The sequence below is a fragment of the Phascolarctos cinereus genome, unplaced genomic scaffold (assembly GCF_003287225.1).
Source record: "Phascolarctos cinereus isolate Bilbo 61053 unplaced genomic scaffold, phaCin_HiC Scaffold_3;HRSCAF=262, whole genome shotgun sequence".
Classification (NCBI taxonomy): Eukaryota; Metazoa; Chordata; class Mammalia; order Diprotodontia; family Phascolarctidae; genus Phascolarctos; species Phascolarctos cinereus.
Window position 1 is genome coordinate 187,757,678 of NW_027555736.1, and position 16,075 is coordinate 187,773,752.

Consider the following 16,075-nt stretch of genomic DNA (forward strand, 5'->3'; position numbering starts at 1 on the left):
ATATATATATATATATATATATATATATATATATATATATATACACATACACATACATACATACACACACACACACACACACACACATTTTTCCCCCCATTAGGATCAAACTTCCAGTTTCCAGGGCCTTACTTTGTCTCTATCTGTACCTTCTACAACAACTTCATATCTTTCTCTTCCCCTGGTGCTACTTTTCTACTACTGTAATCCATCCTAAACACAATAGTGATAATAACTTCTAAAAATTTACTCCTGTAATTCCCTGGCTCAATAAGATATAATAAAAACTTAGAGTCTCATATCAAAATAGCTCAGCCTAACATTCAAAGAATGGGACATCTCTTCTGCTCCAATCCCACTCTCCAATTTTGAAAAGAGTAGGTACGTTTGTTTAAATTCAGGTAAACATTCAGTAGTCTTGTGAACATGCTGGCTACAAACCTGCCCAAGTCTCTTCCTATCCTTTAAAACAAACAAATAAACAAAAAACCCTTTCACTTCACCTTGCCATCCCAAACTATAAAAATTCTCTCTTTCACAGCCAAAATTTTAGAAATAGTAGTCTACTTCCAGTTCCTCATTCTTGCTAATATCTGTCTCTTCCAGTCTGAATTCCAGCTCCCTCTTTTAAATGAAACCATACTCTCTAAAATTACTACTGATCTCTTCAGTATTAAATTTAATGACCTTTTGTCGAGTCTTGTTCTACTTGAATTTTCTGTAGTTTTTGATTTTGTTGACCCTCACCTCCTCCTTAATACTCTCTCCTTTTGTTTCCATGACACTATTCTCTCCTGGTTTTCCTCCAACTTATCTAACTGTTCCTTCTCAGTTTCTTTTACTGGATAATTATTCATGTCTTGTCTCATAATCATGAGCACCCTTTAAGCTCTATCCTGGGCCTTTTCCCCACTTCTCTATTCTCTTGGTGATCTCATCAGTTTCTCTGGGTTCAAGGTATTATTTCCATGCTCATGACTCCCAATCATGGTTAAGGGACAGGACATGGATAATTATCCAATAAAAGAAACCAAGAAGGAGACACATTGGAGGAAAACTAGGGAATGACAGTGTCATGGAAGCCAAAGGAGAAGAAAGTATTGAGGAGGAAGGAACTGTGATTTTCCCAACAAGCCATCCTCTTAGTCAACTTCTTCACACAGGATATTCCATCTCCTGACTGAGCATTCATGCCCTGTCCCCCATGCTTGGAATTCTCTCACTCCTCATCTCTGCCTCCTGCCTTTTTAAATCTTAGCTAAATTTTTAGCTTCTACAAGAAGCCTTTCTCAGTCCTTCTAAATATTAGTGCCTTCCCTCTAATATTATGTCCAATTTATCACTTATTTCTACATAGTTATTTACATATTGGCTTCCCCTATTAGACTGTGAGCACCATTACAGCAAGGGCTGTTTTTGCCTTTCTTTGCCTTTCTAGAACTTAGGACAACGCCTGGAACATGGGCACAGAAATTGAGAGGATGCCCATTAATTAGGGAATGCCTGAACAAGTTGTAGTATATGAATGTAAGGGAATACTATTGTGCTATAAGAAATGATGAGCAGGCAGACTTCAGAAAAACCTGGAAAGACTTGTATGGTCTGATGCTGAGTGAAGTGAGCAGAACCAGAAGAACGTTGTACACGGTAACAGCCACGCTGTGCAATGACTAATATGGATAGACTTAACCTTTCTCAACAACGCAAGGATCTAAGATATCTCCAAAGGCCTCATGATGGAAAATACTATCCATATCCAAAGAAAGAACTATGGAGTTTGAATGCAGATTGAAGCATACTGTTTGCTATTTTTTTCTTCTGTTGTGTTTTGTTTTCTCTTTCTGGTGGTTCTTCCTATTGGTTCTAATTCTTCCTTACAACATGACTAATGTGAAAATATGTTTAATAGGAATGTATACATATAGCCTCAGACTGCGTGCCATCTTGGGGAGGGAGGAGGAAAAAATTTAAAACTCAAAAGCTTATGGAAGTGATTGTTGATTAATCAAAATAAATTAATAAAGTAAAAAAAATGCTTAATGACTTAGGTTTCACATAAATCCTCTTTCTGTGCTTTTCTCTGTATATGTAAATGCTCATGCTTATTGGTGTTTGTCAAGTTCAGAATAATGAAAAAAAAATTTTCAAAATCAAAGAATCATAAATATTGTAGAGGAGTCTTTTGTTCAGATACAGTTTTGGAATAGATGAACTCTGAGGTCCTTTTCATCACTAAGGATTTATAATTCCATCTACTACAAAGTCTTTTAGTCTAATCCCTTGGGTGAGATGAGATGAATCTAATGTACAACATCCTTGAGCAGTGTCACATAGATTCCACTTAAATACCTTAAATAACAGTTATCTACAAAAAGTTGACCGAACCAATGTACCTATAAACCATATAATTGTTTAGATTCAGTCTATTCAATTCTTCAACATATTTTCCTCTTCAATAGCAATTATGCTTGGAATTAGAGAGCAGGGAGAATGGGAATGATTAGAGCTCTAGGCAAAGTGCCTCACATGTCTTTAGTATAAGGTAAAATCAATAGCTGTATCATATTCCCTTGTCTGGAATCCCACTTTATCCTTACAAGAAAAGTAAACACAAAGCAATGTCCTTGAAATAACAGGAACAATTTGTAATTTGAGATCCCAAGGTCTTGTAGGGGATTTAGGCTCTTGAATTTCTCAGATAATAATGAGAAAATCAATTAATCAATAAAGCATTTAAACAGGACAAAAGAGTAGCCATGCTATCTTGGTTGGTGCCTTTAAGAAGCAGATACTGAAAGGTAATTTTTCACCCACCTTCTAAACACCATTTTGCATAGTCTATCAGAGAGAAATATATTTCACTGTACTTATGTTCTGCATGCTAAGACATAGCAACAAGAAAGAAAAAAGAAAATCTCATATTGGAATTACAAGTCAAAGAAGGAACAGAACTCTAACTACTCTCACCATTCCTAAATGCCAAGAAAACTATGGAAGGCTAGTGCCTTAAGGAACCAAAGCAGGCCACTGGACTTGGCACTGGCGCCAATTAACACTATTCTTTCAGTTGTGTTCCAATTCATCTCTTTGACCAAATGGTCAGACTTTGGACCTTGTGAATCCTGTCAGAAGTTGCCTTGAGAAGTCTACTTTGATGCCCTGGAGACTGAGAGTCTCTCAGAAGGGTTCCATGAAGTCTTCTTGATCAGTTGGTGTCAAACTCAAATAGAAACAGATCCCAGCGGGCCCTACATTGACTTAGAAAGCCACAAGTTAACATTATCCATGTTTTGTTGTATTTTTATTGGTTCTGTTAAACATTTCCCAGTTACATTTTAATCTGGTTCTGGAGGCACTCAGGAGTTTTATGGGCTGTGACCGACACCTCTGCTCTAGACCAATTCTAGCCTGGATTAATCTACGGATCAACTCATGGCTGGGGACCCCATGGGATCACTTGGATTCAAATGTACGTTCCTAAGGTACCCTAAATAACTCTACTTTTTGATTGATGTCTACTTTTTAGAACAAATGTATGATGGATATCCCTTCCTAATCCCCAGGCTGCTTAGGGTCTAGCAACAGAAATCAGGGAACTTCATAGTGTTATAAGAAAGGTGAGAAAGTACAGGCTGTGTCTGGACCAAAGATAAGACTAGACTGGACCCAAATTGAGGGGGACTTTGAACACCAGCTTAAGAAGAGTGGATTTTATTCAGTAGTCAATAGATAAATCTGAATGTTTGTTGACAGGAAAGTGCTATAAGCAGAGCTAGGCTTAAGGAAAATGGATCTGGCAGCAGTGTTTAATGATTTGGGGCAGAGGAGAAAGTAGACACAAATATTAATTCAGAGGCATTATAGTAATCTAGGAAACAGGTAATGAGGATCTGAACTAGAGTGGAAGCAGGGGTAATGGAAAAGGGGAAGGAAGCAAAAGACATGTGATATCAACCAGAATTCTATTGGTGATAGGTTGACTGCAGTAATAAAAAGGGCACAGGAGTAAATGGAGGCTCCAGAGATTTCAAACCTATATCAGTTAAAGGATAGTATTGCCATTAATAAAATTAGAGATATTGGGAGGAAGAATAAAATAGACTTAGCAGTGGCAAGTTGGGGGATAGAGATGATAGCTAATGATAATAAACAGTATTTATATAGAGCTTTAAAAGTTTGCAAAGTACTATATAAACATTTTATATAATGCTCACAAGAATGCTGCAGGTATTATTATCCCTGCTTTGCAGATAAGGAAACTGAGGCAGGCAAGCAGTCCAATGACCTGCCCAGGATCACACAGTTACTGCTGACTTGAACTCAAGTCTTCTGACTCCATGTCCATCCAGCACTCCATCCACTGCAACATCATTAAAAGATGAGGCTCAAATAAGTTTCTGGACATGATAACCTTCAGGTGCTGGTAGGCCCTATAATGAGGAAATTCACTTAAAATACTTACAATGAGTCCTATTTCTTCCTTCCTCTAGTCTTACAAACATAAGTAAGATTCTCTACAAAGAAGTCACTGTTGTTTTTAATAAGCAAAGTAATCACAGATGCAGATCACACATGGATCTCGGGTGTCATCTATTTCAGCTCCCTCATTTCACAGATGAGGAAGGCAAACTGCATAGGAATTTCAAAAATTGAACTGGGTTATCTTAAGAGATGGTCCAAAGAAAGTAATTATTAGAAAGTTGAATTCCTTTCATTGAAGAAGACTACACCAAAACCAATAAGAAATTAGAGACCAAAAGGTACAAGAAAAAGAACTGAAAATAACAGACCATAACGGAGGTTTGGTCTTGGATCAAATATTGTTGTGCTTTGCACTCAAAAATAATGCTAATAATAATTGTCTGAAAAGACCAAGTTATAACTCTGTCTTTTTTGCCTCTTTTTGTATCCTTAATGTTTAGCACAGTGCCTGGCATATAGTAGGTGCTTAAAGTTTATTGATAACTCTAAAGGTTCTTTCTACACTGCACACACAGAAAGACTATCCTTTTTGCAATCATTATTCATAGAATTTAATGTTCCTTAGATTGATGTTCTTCCTGATGCCTTTACTCAGAGTATTGCTGATAATTATGTTGAAATACTACTGCTACAGCTCAACAATCTACAAAAAAGCTATACCATTTCATGTTGTACATCCATGTATACTTAAAAATATATATTTTTAAACCTGAATTTAACAAGCACCAGATAAGGGCAAACAATAGTGGTGATAACATCTTTATTTTACCCCTGATCTTACTGGAAAGACCTCTTGGCTTTTCTCCATTACAAATAACGTTGGCTCTTAGTTCTAGAATCTACTTAGTATATTAAGGAAAGGGCCATTTATTCCTATATTTTTTAGCATTTTAAATAGAGACAAGTATTGAATTTTATCAAAAGCCTTTTTTAAAGCATGTATTGATATAATTAGGAAAGGAAGGAATCCTACCAAACTCTTTCTATGATATAAATATTGTATTAATACCTAAACCAGGATGAGACAAAGCAGAGTTTTTAAAAAGCCATTAAAACCTAATGGTATGATACCAAAATGTTAAATAAAACATCAACAAAGAGACTGCAACAACATATTGCTGGAATTATACCAAAAAATGTAGAGTTTGGTCGATATATTTTTTAAAAAAACTATAACCTTAATAGAGTGTATTAATAACAAAACTAATTTTAAATTTTCTCCCCTTCTTTCCCATCTTTCCTCTCCATGACAGCACGTAATCTAATATAGGCTCTACATATACATTCCTATTAAACATATTTTCACATTAGTCATGTTGTAAACCAATAGGAGGAATCACCAGAAAGAGGAAACAAAACAAAACAGAAGGAAAAAAAAGAGCAAATAGTATGCTTCGATCTGCATTCAGACTCCATAGTTCTTTCTCTGGATGTGGATAGCATTTTCCATTATGAGTCTTTTGGAGTTGCCTTAGATCTTTGCATTGCTGAGAAGAGCTAAGTCTATCAAAGTTAGTCATTGCACAATGTGGCGATTACTGTGTACAATATTCTGCTGGTTTCTGATGAGGAAGTTTGTTATGTGTGACTATTCCCTCCCCAGCATTATCTTCTCCGTTAATACCCCTCTTTCTATTTCTACCTGTTTTCCTATTGAATTTGATATAGTCCTACAGGCCCTTACAATTGCTCAAATAGGATCACCTTTCTAGGTTTTTCTTGGAGAATACAGAAGTGTTTGCATTTAACAGTTCCTACTCAACTCTTTTTGTTTTTAATTAGGGATGCTTGCATATCTTCTATTCTATTAAAAGTCTACCTCTGTTCGTCTTCCTCCCCCGAAGATTATATTCAGCTTTGTAGAGTAAGTTATTTTTATTTATAAGCCTATATATCTTTTGCCTTTTGGAGTATGTTATTCTAAGACCTCTCTTTACAGTCAGTAGAAGCTGCCAGGTCTTATATGATCCTATGTTTCTTTGGTATTGGGAAACTTTCTTTTTGGCTCATTGTCATATTTTTTTCTTTGATATGAAAAGCTCAGGATTTTGTTTTGACCTTCTTGAGACTTTTCTTTCTTTGGTTTCTTTCAGGAGGCAATCAATGGATTTTTCTTCTAATTTCATTTTGCTTTCTGGTTCTAACAGATCAGGGAAGTTTTTATTTAAAATTTCTTTCAATATGGTATCCAATTTAAAAAAATTATGGTTTTCACAGAACATAATGATTCTCAAATTACTTCTCCTTGTCTTGTTTTCTAAGTCAGTTATATTTGACAGCAGATACCTTACACTTTTTTTCTATTTTTTCAATCTCTTAATTTTATTCCAATATCTCTTGATGTCTCATGTACTTACTGATTTCTGTTTGGTTTATTATAATTTTCAGGGAGTCTGTTATTTGAGTAAAGTTTACCACTTTATCTTTTAAGCTATTTATTCTTAATTATTTTTCCCTCAGAGCTTCTTTTTTGCTTTTTTATCACTTGCTTCATTTCTTCTAGGTATTCATGTAGGCCTTGTGGAAAATACATTTTTTCCTTTGAATCTTTATTTGCAATTGTTATGGAGTTACTCTCTCCTTTTAGATTGGATGTGGGGGGAATCTCTGAGTCTATTTTAATTCTTTAGCATGGTCTCTATCTTCTTGGTTTATTCATCTCTCCAATTTCATTTCTTGACTTGGGGCTTTGTGCCAGGGCGAGGCTCTGTTTTTGGGTGGGGTAGTTGGCTCCCCTTGCTCCAGAGACCTCTCTGGAGTTCCTGTGTTAATTTCCACTTCCCAGGATTAGCAACCCTCTCCCTCTTTTCTGTCTCTACTTCTACCCTCTAGATCTTGAAAGTTCAGATGGCTGAATCTTCAGGGCCCTCCATGGTGGTATCAGGACAGAGTAGCAGGGACCCTGGAGCCCCTAGACCTGGGATATCCTAGTCTAAATCTTGAGGTACCAGCACTGGTACCAGTCCATACTGTGAGAATCCTCAGGACTCCTGGGAGAGCCCTCCATTCTCAATGGCTTAAGATACAGAGTCTTGCAGGCTACAAATGTTTCCCACCTTTCTGGTCACACTGAAAGGATTCCAGCTTGTTCATCTCTTCTAGTACTGGTTTTTCTCTCAGGGGCCCCTTTTCTAAAGCCTGTGGAATTTTAGCTGATGTTTTATGCAGTTCTGGGGTGGATGAAATTACTTACTATAGTTTCTCATTGTATTTCTTAGTCATTATTTCATCTATTGCGATTTTTAGATTTTTTTTCTTTTGGTTGGAGTAGGTATATGGGACCTGGGCAATCTCTCTCAGTTAAGCTGCCATCTTGGTCAGAAGTTCCACTTTCTCATTTAAAAAAAAATATATATATATATGTAAAATTATTATTATTTATTAACAAATTCATTATGTTAATCCCTTTTTTGATTTTCAGAATTTTAATTTGGTATATAGTTGAAAATTTTTAAAATGTTTCCATGCATTCTTTTTAAAAATAAATTTTATTGATATCTTTTGGTTTTTAGTTACTGGAATTTCTTCCAGTGTCCCCTGTTCCTCTATCCCAGAGAACAATCCCATATAATAAAATATTTTTAAAGGGAAAAAAAGAAAATGAAGAAGAGACAAAGAAATCAGCAAAGCCAATCAAAATACCTCAAAAAGCTCTGAAAATATATGAAATGTACCAGACCCATATGCATCCCACCTCTGCAAAGGAGTGATGTGGATTTGTCTTCTCTTCTTTCTTCTTTAAAGCTATGCTTGTTCTTTGTAATTTGGCCACATTCACTTCTGATTGCTTTATGGTTGTATTTTCCTTTTACTACATTGTTGTAGTCACTGTGTATAAATTGTTTTCTTGGTTTTGTTTACTTTACTCTGCATCAGACTGCATAAATCATTCCATGCTTCTCTGTATTTATCACATCCATCATTTCTTGCAGCACAGTAATGTAATATTACTTCCACAATTTGTTTAACCATTTCGTAATCCATGGGTACCGATTTTGTTTCCAATATTTTGCTACCACAAAAAAATGTTGCTATAAATATTTTGGTGTATGTGGGGTATATCTCCTTAGGGTATAAGCACAGTAGTAGAATCTCTAGTCAAATGATATAGACATTTTAGCTACTTTATTTACATAATTCCAAACTGCTTTCCAAAATGATTTTACTGATTCATAGCTCCAATAACAATGCACCAGAGTACCTCTCTTCCCATAACTCCTCTACTATTGACTGTTCCCATCTTTTGTCATCTCTGCCAATTTACAAGTTGTGAGGTGAAACTTCGGTCACCCATGCATTCTTAAAGCATTTCTCTTGTCTATGCTATGTATAGCATACTTACTTCAAGTCACTGTATAGAAGTGTATATCTATTCTCATATAACCATTCCTCCAATTATGCAGCTACAAGTATTGTTGCTTCAGTGATGGTAGACTTGCTCTGTTCTAGGGCAACTTACTGTTGATAATTAATTCCTGTTACTAATTATTAGTTATGCTTTACAGGTAATAGAAATGATATGCTCAAGAGGTCGGATGTGATATTCATACCCTACTTAAGTCAAATCATTATTAATACTGGCCTGTAAAGCAATTTGATGTGGGCCCTGAGTTTGAGGCATTCTAATCTTATATCCTCAACCATTTTCATCCATTTCACCAAATACCACAAATACAACTTCCCAAACATTCAAATCTACTTTGATCACTCCTACCCCTTTTCTTGCCCACTCCAAACCAATTCACCAAGATAGCTAACCAGTCTATAAGCATTTATCAAGCACCTATACTATGTTGCAGGCACTATGCTAATCACTGGGGATACAAAGAAAAGTAAAGGACAGCCCCTATCTTCAAGGAGTTCACAATCTAATGGGGGAGACAACATGAAAACAACTAGATACAATCAAGAAAAATACAGGTAAATTGGGAGATGATCAGCAGGGGAACTGGTATTAAGGGGGATCAGGAAAGCCTTCTTGCAGAAGGCAAAATTTTAGCTGGGACTTGAAGGAAGCTGGGAGGCAGATATGAGAGGGCAGAGAATTCCAGACATGGAGATAACCAGTGAAAATGAGAAGAATATGGAGATGAAATGTCTTGTATGAAGTAAGCAAGAAGGCAGCTTTCACTGGTTGCAGATTACATGGAGGGGAGTAAGGTGTAGGAAGAATGGAAAGGTAGGAAGGGGGCCAGGTTACGAGGGTTACGAAGACCAAACAGAATTTTATGTTGGATCCTGAAGGTGACAGGGAGTCAGTGCAACTTTTTATTTTGGTGGGGGAGAGGAGAGGTGTGTGTGACATGGTTAGACCTGAGCTTTAGGGAGAATGATTTGAAAGCTTAGTGGAGGACGAACTTGAAGTGGAGAGAGATTTGCGGCAGGGAGACCATTCAATTGACTATTATAATAGTCCAGGCATGAGGTGTTGAGGGTGGTGGTAATGTTAGAGAAGAGAAAAGGGGGAATACAAGAGATGTGAGGAAGATAAAATTGACATGCCTTAGCAATAGTTTGGATGGAGGTGGGGTGGGGAGGGAAAGGTGAGAGAGAATAAGGAGTCAAGGATGACACTTAGGTTGTGACCTGGGTGACTGGGAAGGTGGTGATGTCCTGGACAGTAAAAAGACAGTTTGGAAAAGGAAATGGTTTGGAGAGAAAGATAATGAGTTCAATAAATCATGTTGAATTTAAGATGCCTGTAGGATATCCAATTTGCTTTGTCCAACAGAGAACTGGAGATTCAAGTCTGGAGGTTAAGAGGAAGGTTAAGGCTGGATAAGCAGCTCCGGGAATCATTGAGAAAGATGATAACTGGATCCATGGGAGCTGGTGACATGACCAAGTAAAACAGTCTAAAGGGAGAAAAGCCTTATATCCTTATACTAGCTTTTATACTTTTCTTTTAGATCCTTCATTCTATTCTTAATCATAATCATCTTAGGAAATTGTCACATCCTCAAACTTCTTAAACAATATTCCTTTGACCTTAATTTAATTGAAACCTGTCCTCTTACTCTCTTCTAAGTTCTCTGCAACCTGGCTTCTGGCTTCTTCAAATGAAATAGCCCTCTCCAGAGGTACCAATGATCTCTAGTTGGCCAAAGCTTTTTCTTTTTCTCAATCCTCACCTTTCTTTTCCCCTCTGCAGCATTCAACAGAAATGATAGCTTTTTCCTCCTGGACATTCTTTCCTTTCTAGTTTTTGTGACACTCTATGATTCTATATGTCCAACTGAGACTTCTTAGTCTTCTTTGCTGCTGCTTCATCCATAGCACAACCACAGGCTATGGGTGTCCCTCATGATTCGGTCCTGGGACTGCCTCTCATTTTGCAAGAAGCAAAATATACTATACTATACTTTCTCTCTTGGTGATCTCATTGGCTCCCATGGATTCAATTATCATCTTTGTGCTGATGATTCCCAGATCTATATATGCAGGGAGCTAGGTTGTACAGTGGATAGAGAGCTGGGTCTGGAGTCAAGAAGACCTGAGTTCAAATCCAGCCTCAGACATTTATGAGCTATGTGATCCTGGCAGACCTCTGTCTGCCTCAATTTCCTCATCTATAAATCAAGGATAATAATAGAGTCTATCTCTTGAAGTTGTGAAGTGCTTAGCAAAGTGCCTGGAATACAGTAGGTGCTTGATAAATGCTTATTGCCTTGTCTCCCTCCCTCCTGAGCATACATCATCAGCTACCTTTAGATGTCCTGTAGGCATCTAAAACTCAACACGTCCCAAATAGAATTCATTATTTTTCTCCCCACTCTTCCTCTGAACTTTACTATTGCCATGAAGGATACCAACATCCTTCTAGTAACTTAGGCCTGCACCTTCAGTGTTATTCTTGACTCCTCATTTTCACTTGCCCCACATATACAAATAGTTGTCAAATACTGTCATTTCCACCTTCACAACACCTCTCATATACATCTCAACTCATACTGCCAGCACTGCAGTTCAGGTCCTCATCATCTTTCCCGAACTATTGTAGCAATCTAATACTTAGTCTCTGTCTCACCTCTTTCACCTATTCCAATGCATCCTTCCTACATCTATAAAAATGATTTTACTAGCACAGGTGTGACCATGTGACCTTTCTGTTCAGTGAGCTCCGGTGGTTCTCTGTTACCTCTAATATTTTCACAACAAGGCTCCTTCCTACATTTCTAGTCCTTCACTCCCCTACATGCACCTATGATCTAGCCACTTGCAATTCCTCAAAGATGCTGCTGCATCTTCCATCTCTGTGTCATCGTACTGGCTGTCCTACATGTTTAAAATACTCTGTTCCATCACCTCTACCTCTTGGTTTTTTGAGCTTCCTTCAAGACTCAGCTCAAGTCTTGATCTGAAGGCAAGAAGCCTTTCCCATGTATGTACCTGTGTCTCCCCCATTAGAATGCATGCTCCTTGAGGGCAAGGTCTGTTTCTTCACCTTTCTTTATATCAACTCTTAGTAAAGTTCCTGACACATAGTAAGAACTTAATAAATGCCTGTTGACTGATTATTAACCCTTTTTCCTCTTTTAGGATAGATCACAGATCAGTTGGGAACCTATTTTTTCCTAGAATACAACTATTCAACAACAAAAGATATGTACAGAGAAACAGAAAGCCATGGACTTATGGCCTTTAAGGCCACACATTTGTAACTGTCATCAGGCTTTACAAATTGTTTGCATTTCCTCCAGAAACTATAATTTTCAGGCCATACAAACACCAAAGAAACTAATTACAGCATACAACTAGATTAACATTACTATGGGAGCAAAACATTATTATCAGGCTTTTGACTAGACAAAGGTAATGGCATTTTTTACTTTAATCAGGCCTCAAGGGTACATCCTAATGAACAATTTGAGCAAATCTGTGTTACTCACTTAAGTTTCTGTCCTGTTCTTTGCATGTGAACATATGCCATCATTCTATTTATAGCAGAACATGTGCCTTGAATAATTTTTCCAACACTTGTAACAGATTTGCATTAAACTACTCACATTTACCCATTTCTCTTTCTTATCAACAAAATCCATCTGTAAGGTAGCTGGTCAGGGGTGCAATCTGTGACCAAGTACAACCCAAGCCTTATAGGAAGTGAACTCCTGACCTCATTAACGCCATCCTTTAAGCAACTGAAGCAGACTGGCCACAGACAGAACGTAGCCCAAAATCTTCACTGACTATCCCGCAACATAGGTATAAACAATATGCAACTCTCAGGTCCTTGGCAGGTGTATAACACAGGGGAAAGTGCCCCCAAATGAACCAAATGATTTGCACTTAAGCATACTGTCATGTCTGTATAACTCATCTAGAACAGCATGCACAATACAATCCGTATTATAATAAATTACAAACCCAGAAGCGTGATGAAATATTTCCAGTAGGAAGGGGAAAAAACCCCCATTACTAATAGATTAGACAGCTCAATACACTACATTCCCCCAAAGGCACTGAAAGAGATTTACATGACACCATGCTCACCAACCAATACCATCAAAGTTACAATGCCTAGATACTGAGGTCAAAACAGAAAGAACAAAGACAGTCCACGAACAAGGAAAACAAATGCTTACCTGGTAATCAGGTTTGGTAAAATAATCTAAAGAGGAGATATGGTCCAGAAAGATGCTGAATTCTGTAGGGAGATGTTTCAACATAAGTCTGTGCTCATATCTCTCCTTAATAGAACCCACTTGCTCCTAGGGAAATGATAAAAGAAGAAACCAAAGTAAATTTCTCGAATCAATTACACACTCAGAGCCTCTCTCTTGATATTCTCAAGGGTGTATACTAAGGATTAAGAACATACGTAGATAGTTAAGGGCAAAGTAAGACTAGGGATCTTAACAACATTAATGTACTCTGCTTTTTAAAAAAATTACAAGGCAGAACCAAAAGGTTGAACTTTTTTTCATGTCTTGTACATACAACAATGTTGCCTGCACCACTAAATACAGAGTTCTGCACCAGGTGAAGTTATAGCTTTCAAGAAGAAAGAATAGAAATCACCTCAAATCTGGCCTGATTTCCTCTATCAACATAGAAAGAAGTTTCTATGCTTTCACGGCTCTCATTTCAAACAATATCATAATCTAATAATACAAACTAGCTGTTTAGAAATCAAACAACAGAGAAGGACAGCAAATATAGATGCTACTGGTTCAGAGTGAAAGCTAGAAATCAACCCAGATGAATTAGTTGCATATAAAGTGATATTTGTTCTACATACAATCATTTTAAAAATCGCAATTTGAACCCCAATATCAACTCATCATAGAGGGACAATATTGGAAAATAGTGAAACTCTCCCCAGTTTTTAATGAATTGAGGCTATTTTTCAGGAAGATGCTTACCTGGGAGAAAATCACCTCTTTCCACCCAACAATCAACATAACAATTTCTAAATTCACCTTGTCTTTTATTTTTCTCCAAGGCAGTTGTCCAACTACGAACTCTACCAACATGTAGAACAAAGACCAAAGATCATCGTGTCTTCCCATTTCCTAAGTAAAACAAAGTAGGGTTTCATCACATGGAGATACTGCGAATCTTTATGACTAGACTGCATAGCCTAAGGGACTAAGATACCTGTTGAATCTCACTAAACCTTTTTTTGGGTGATGGTGAGAGGGGGCCAGATGTATGATTATATTACTATAGGGAGTTCTTAGGTTGGAAACTCCTTCCTCTTACAGATCAATGATTTACCTATGACTAGACTGTAAGTTTCTTGAAGGCAGAAACTGTTTTTTGCCTTTCTTCATATTGCCAGTGCTTTCTTTGTATCACCTGGCATGCATCAGGCATTTAATGAAGGTTTGTTGACTTGCCCACAGTCACCCTGCTCGTCTGTGTCAGAAGCAGAAGTTAAACCTGTCTCTGGAGTCAGCCTTCTAGTCACAACACCAGCCAACTCTCAGACTTCAATTAAATTCCTCACAAAATTGGGTGAAAAACATCCCCAAGTATTATCAGGAACAGTTTCCAAGTTCAGAAAAATACCCGTCTTAAAAACCATCAAAAACAAACGCCACACTTTGAGACAGAAGCAGATCTTCAGTCTTGGTGAACCATCTTCCGTTTCACTAGTGGAGTTACAACTTCCTCTGCCTAAGACTTTTAGAGGAAATCTTTACTTTTTTAATAAAATAACCCCAGACACTTCTGACAGCTTTTCTATTGGCTATCTTCAAAATACTGATGTGGCTACTTATAGACCCAGAAAAATTCTATCTTTATTCTCAAAAGAATACTTCATTTTAAAGACTACAATGTCAACATCATTCTGGGTGAGCTAACTGAGAAAAACTAACATTTCAAATAATTAACAAAAACATATCCCGAGGATAAAAAATATTTCCCAAAAAACAACTGCTTGAAAACAAGAAAAAGAGGTATCAATCACACTGGTATACAAACTGAATTAGTTAGTGTCTAATACAATGCCAGACACATAGTAAGTGTATAATAAATACCTCACCGATTTGACAATTTAATATTACTTAAATCAGTATTATATAGAAGCATATTATTCAGAGAATAATCTATAAGATCAAACATAATTCTAACATATATATATATAATATATACACACACACCTATGGGTGCATATACATATATATTTATTTAGCATTGTTCAGGTTCTCATTTAATGCACCTTATCCAATCTGGGGTTTTACATAAAAAAATGGGATCAGGGGTTCAAAAAAAGGGTACTCCTTCATGCCTCCCCCAAAAAAGTTGTTAATATATTTCTCATCCCCATCATCCTATTCCCATCGAAACAAGGCGTAAGGCCAGGAATCCCATGAGGTACTCTCCTTTCCTAAGTTACAATGCAAACTTTAGATGCAGAAAACTCAGTGTAAGTAAAAAAAGCATAAAAATGAAAGGCTAAAGAAAAAAACACAAGGAAAGGGATGATTTAATGTAATGAAAGCCAAGAAGGGATGGGAACTGCACATTCACAGCATTTTGTGGATGTGTGGGGAAAAGGAATGGTTTGGGGGCATGCTGCAAATATAGTCATATAAAAGATAAAATATGCTCCATCAGGCATCAATAATTTTAGGGACTCACGAGTAACCTTTTTTTTTTTTTTTGCTTTTTTAATGAGGCAATCAGGGTTAAGTGACTTGCCCAGGGTCACACAGCTAGTAAGTGTCATGCGTCTGGGACCGGATTTAAACTCAGGTCCTCCTCACTCCAAGGCCGGAGCTCTATCTACTGCGCCACCTAGCTGCCCCACTCATGAGTAACTTCTTGACAAAGAGCATTGATTAATGTTTTATTTTCCTCACAATCTCATAAATTGATGCGTAAATGTAAGAGGTAGCACGGAATAATGAATAAAGAAAGAACTTCAGAGTCAGGAAGACTTGGGTTCAAGTCTCTTCTCTGAGCAAGTTTTGGTGCCAAGGTGCACCTTTCAGTGCCATAGGCACTGTTAAGACTATAAACTGCAGAGCACTTGCATAGATCGGTTTTGGTAAAATTCTTCTCTAGTGGCTTCCTACTCAGATGAAATCAGAGGTTAGAATAAAGTATATAGATATACAGGTATAGATCATGCATGCAAAGG

At 37.1% G+C, this 16,075-nt stretch overlaps 1 protein-coding gene across 1 annotated transcript in view; it reads right to left on the reverse strand.

The window, feature by feature from the left end:
• TTBK2 (tau tubulin kinase 2) overlaps positions 1-16,075 on the reverse strand; it is a 215,350-nt gene that overhangs the window by 63,401 nt on the left and 135,874 nt on the right. The window contains 2 exon segments of the mRNA XM_078151365.1: positions 13,068-13,193; positions 13,905-13,997. Of these exon segments, the coding sequence (XP_078007491.1) occupies positions 13,068-13,193; positions 13,905-13,997 (219 nt within the window).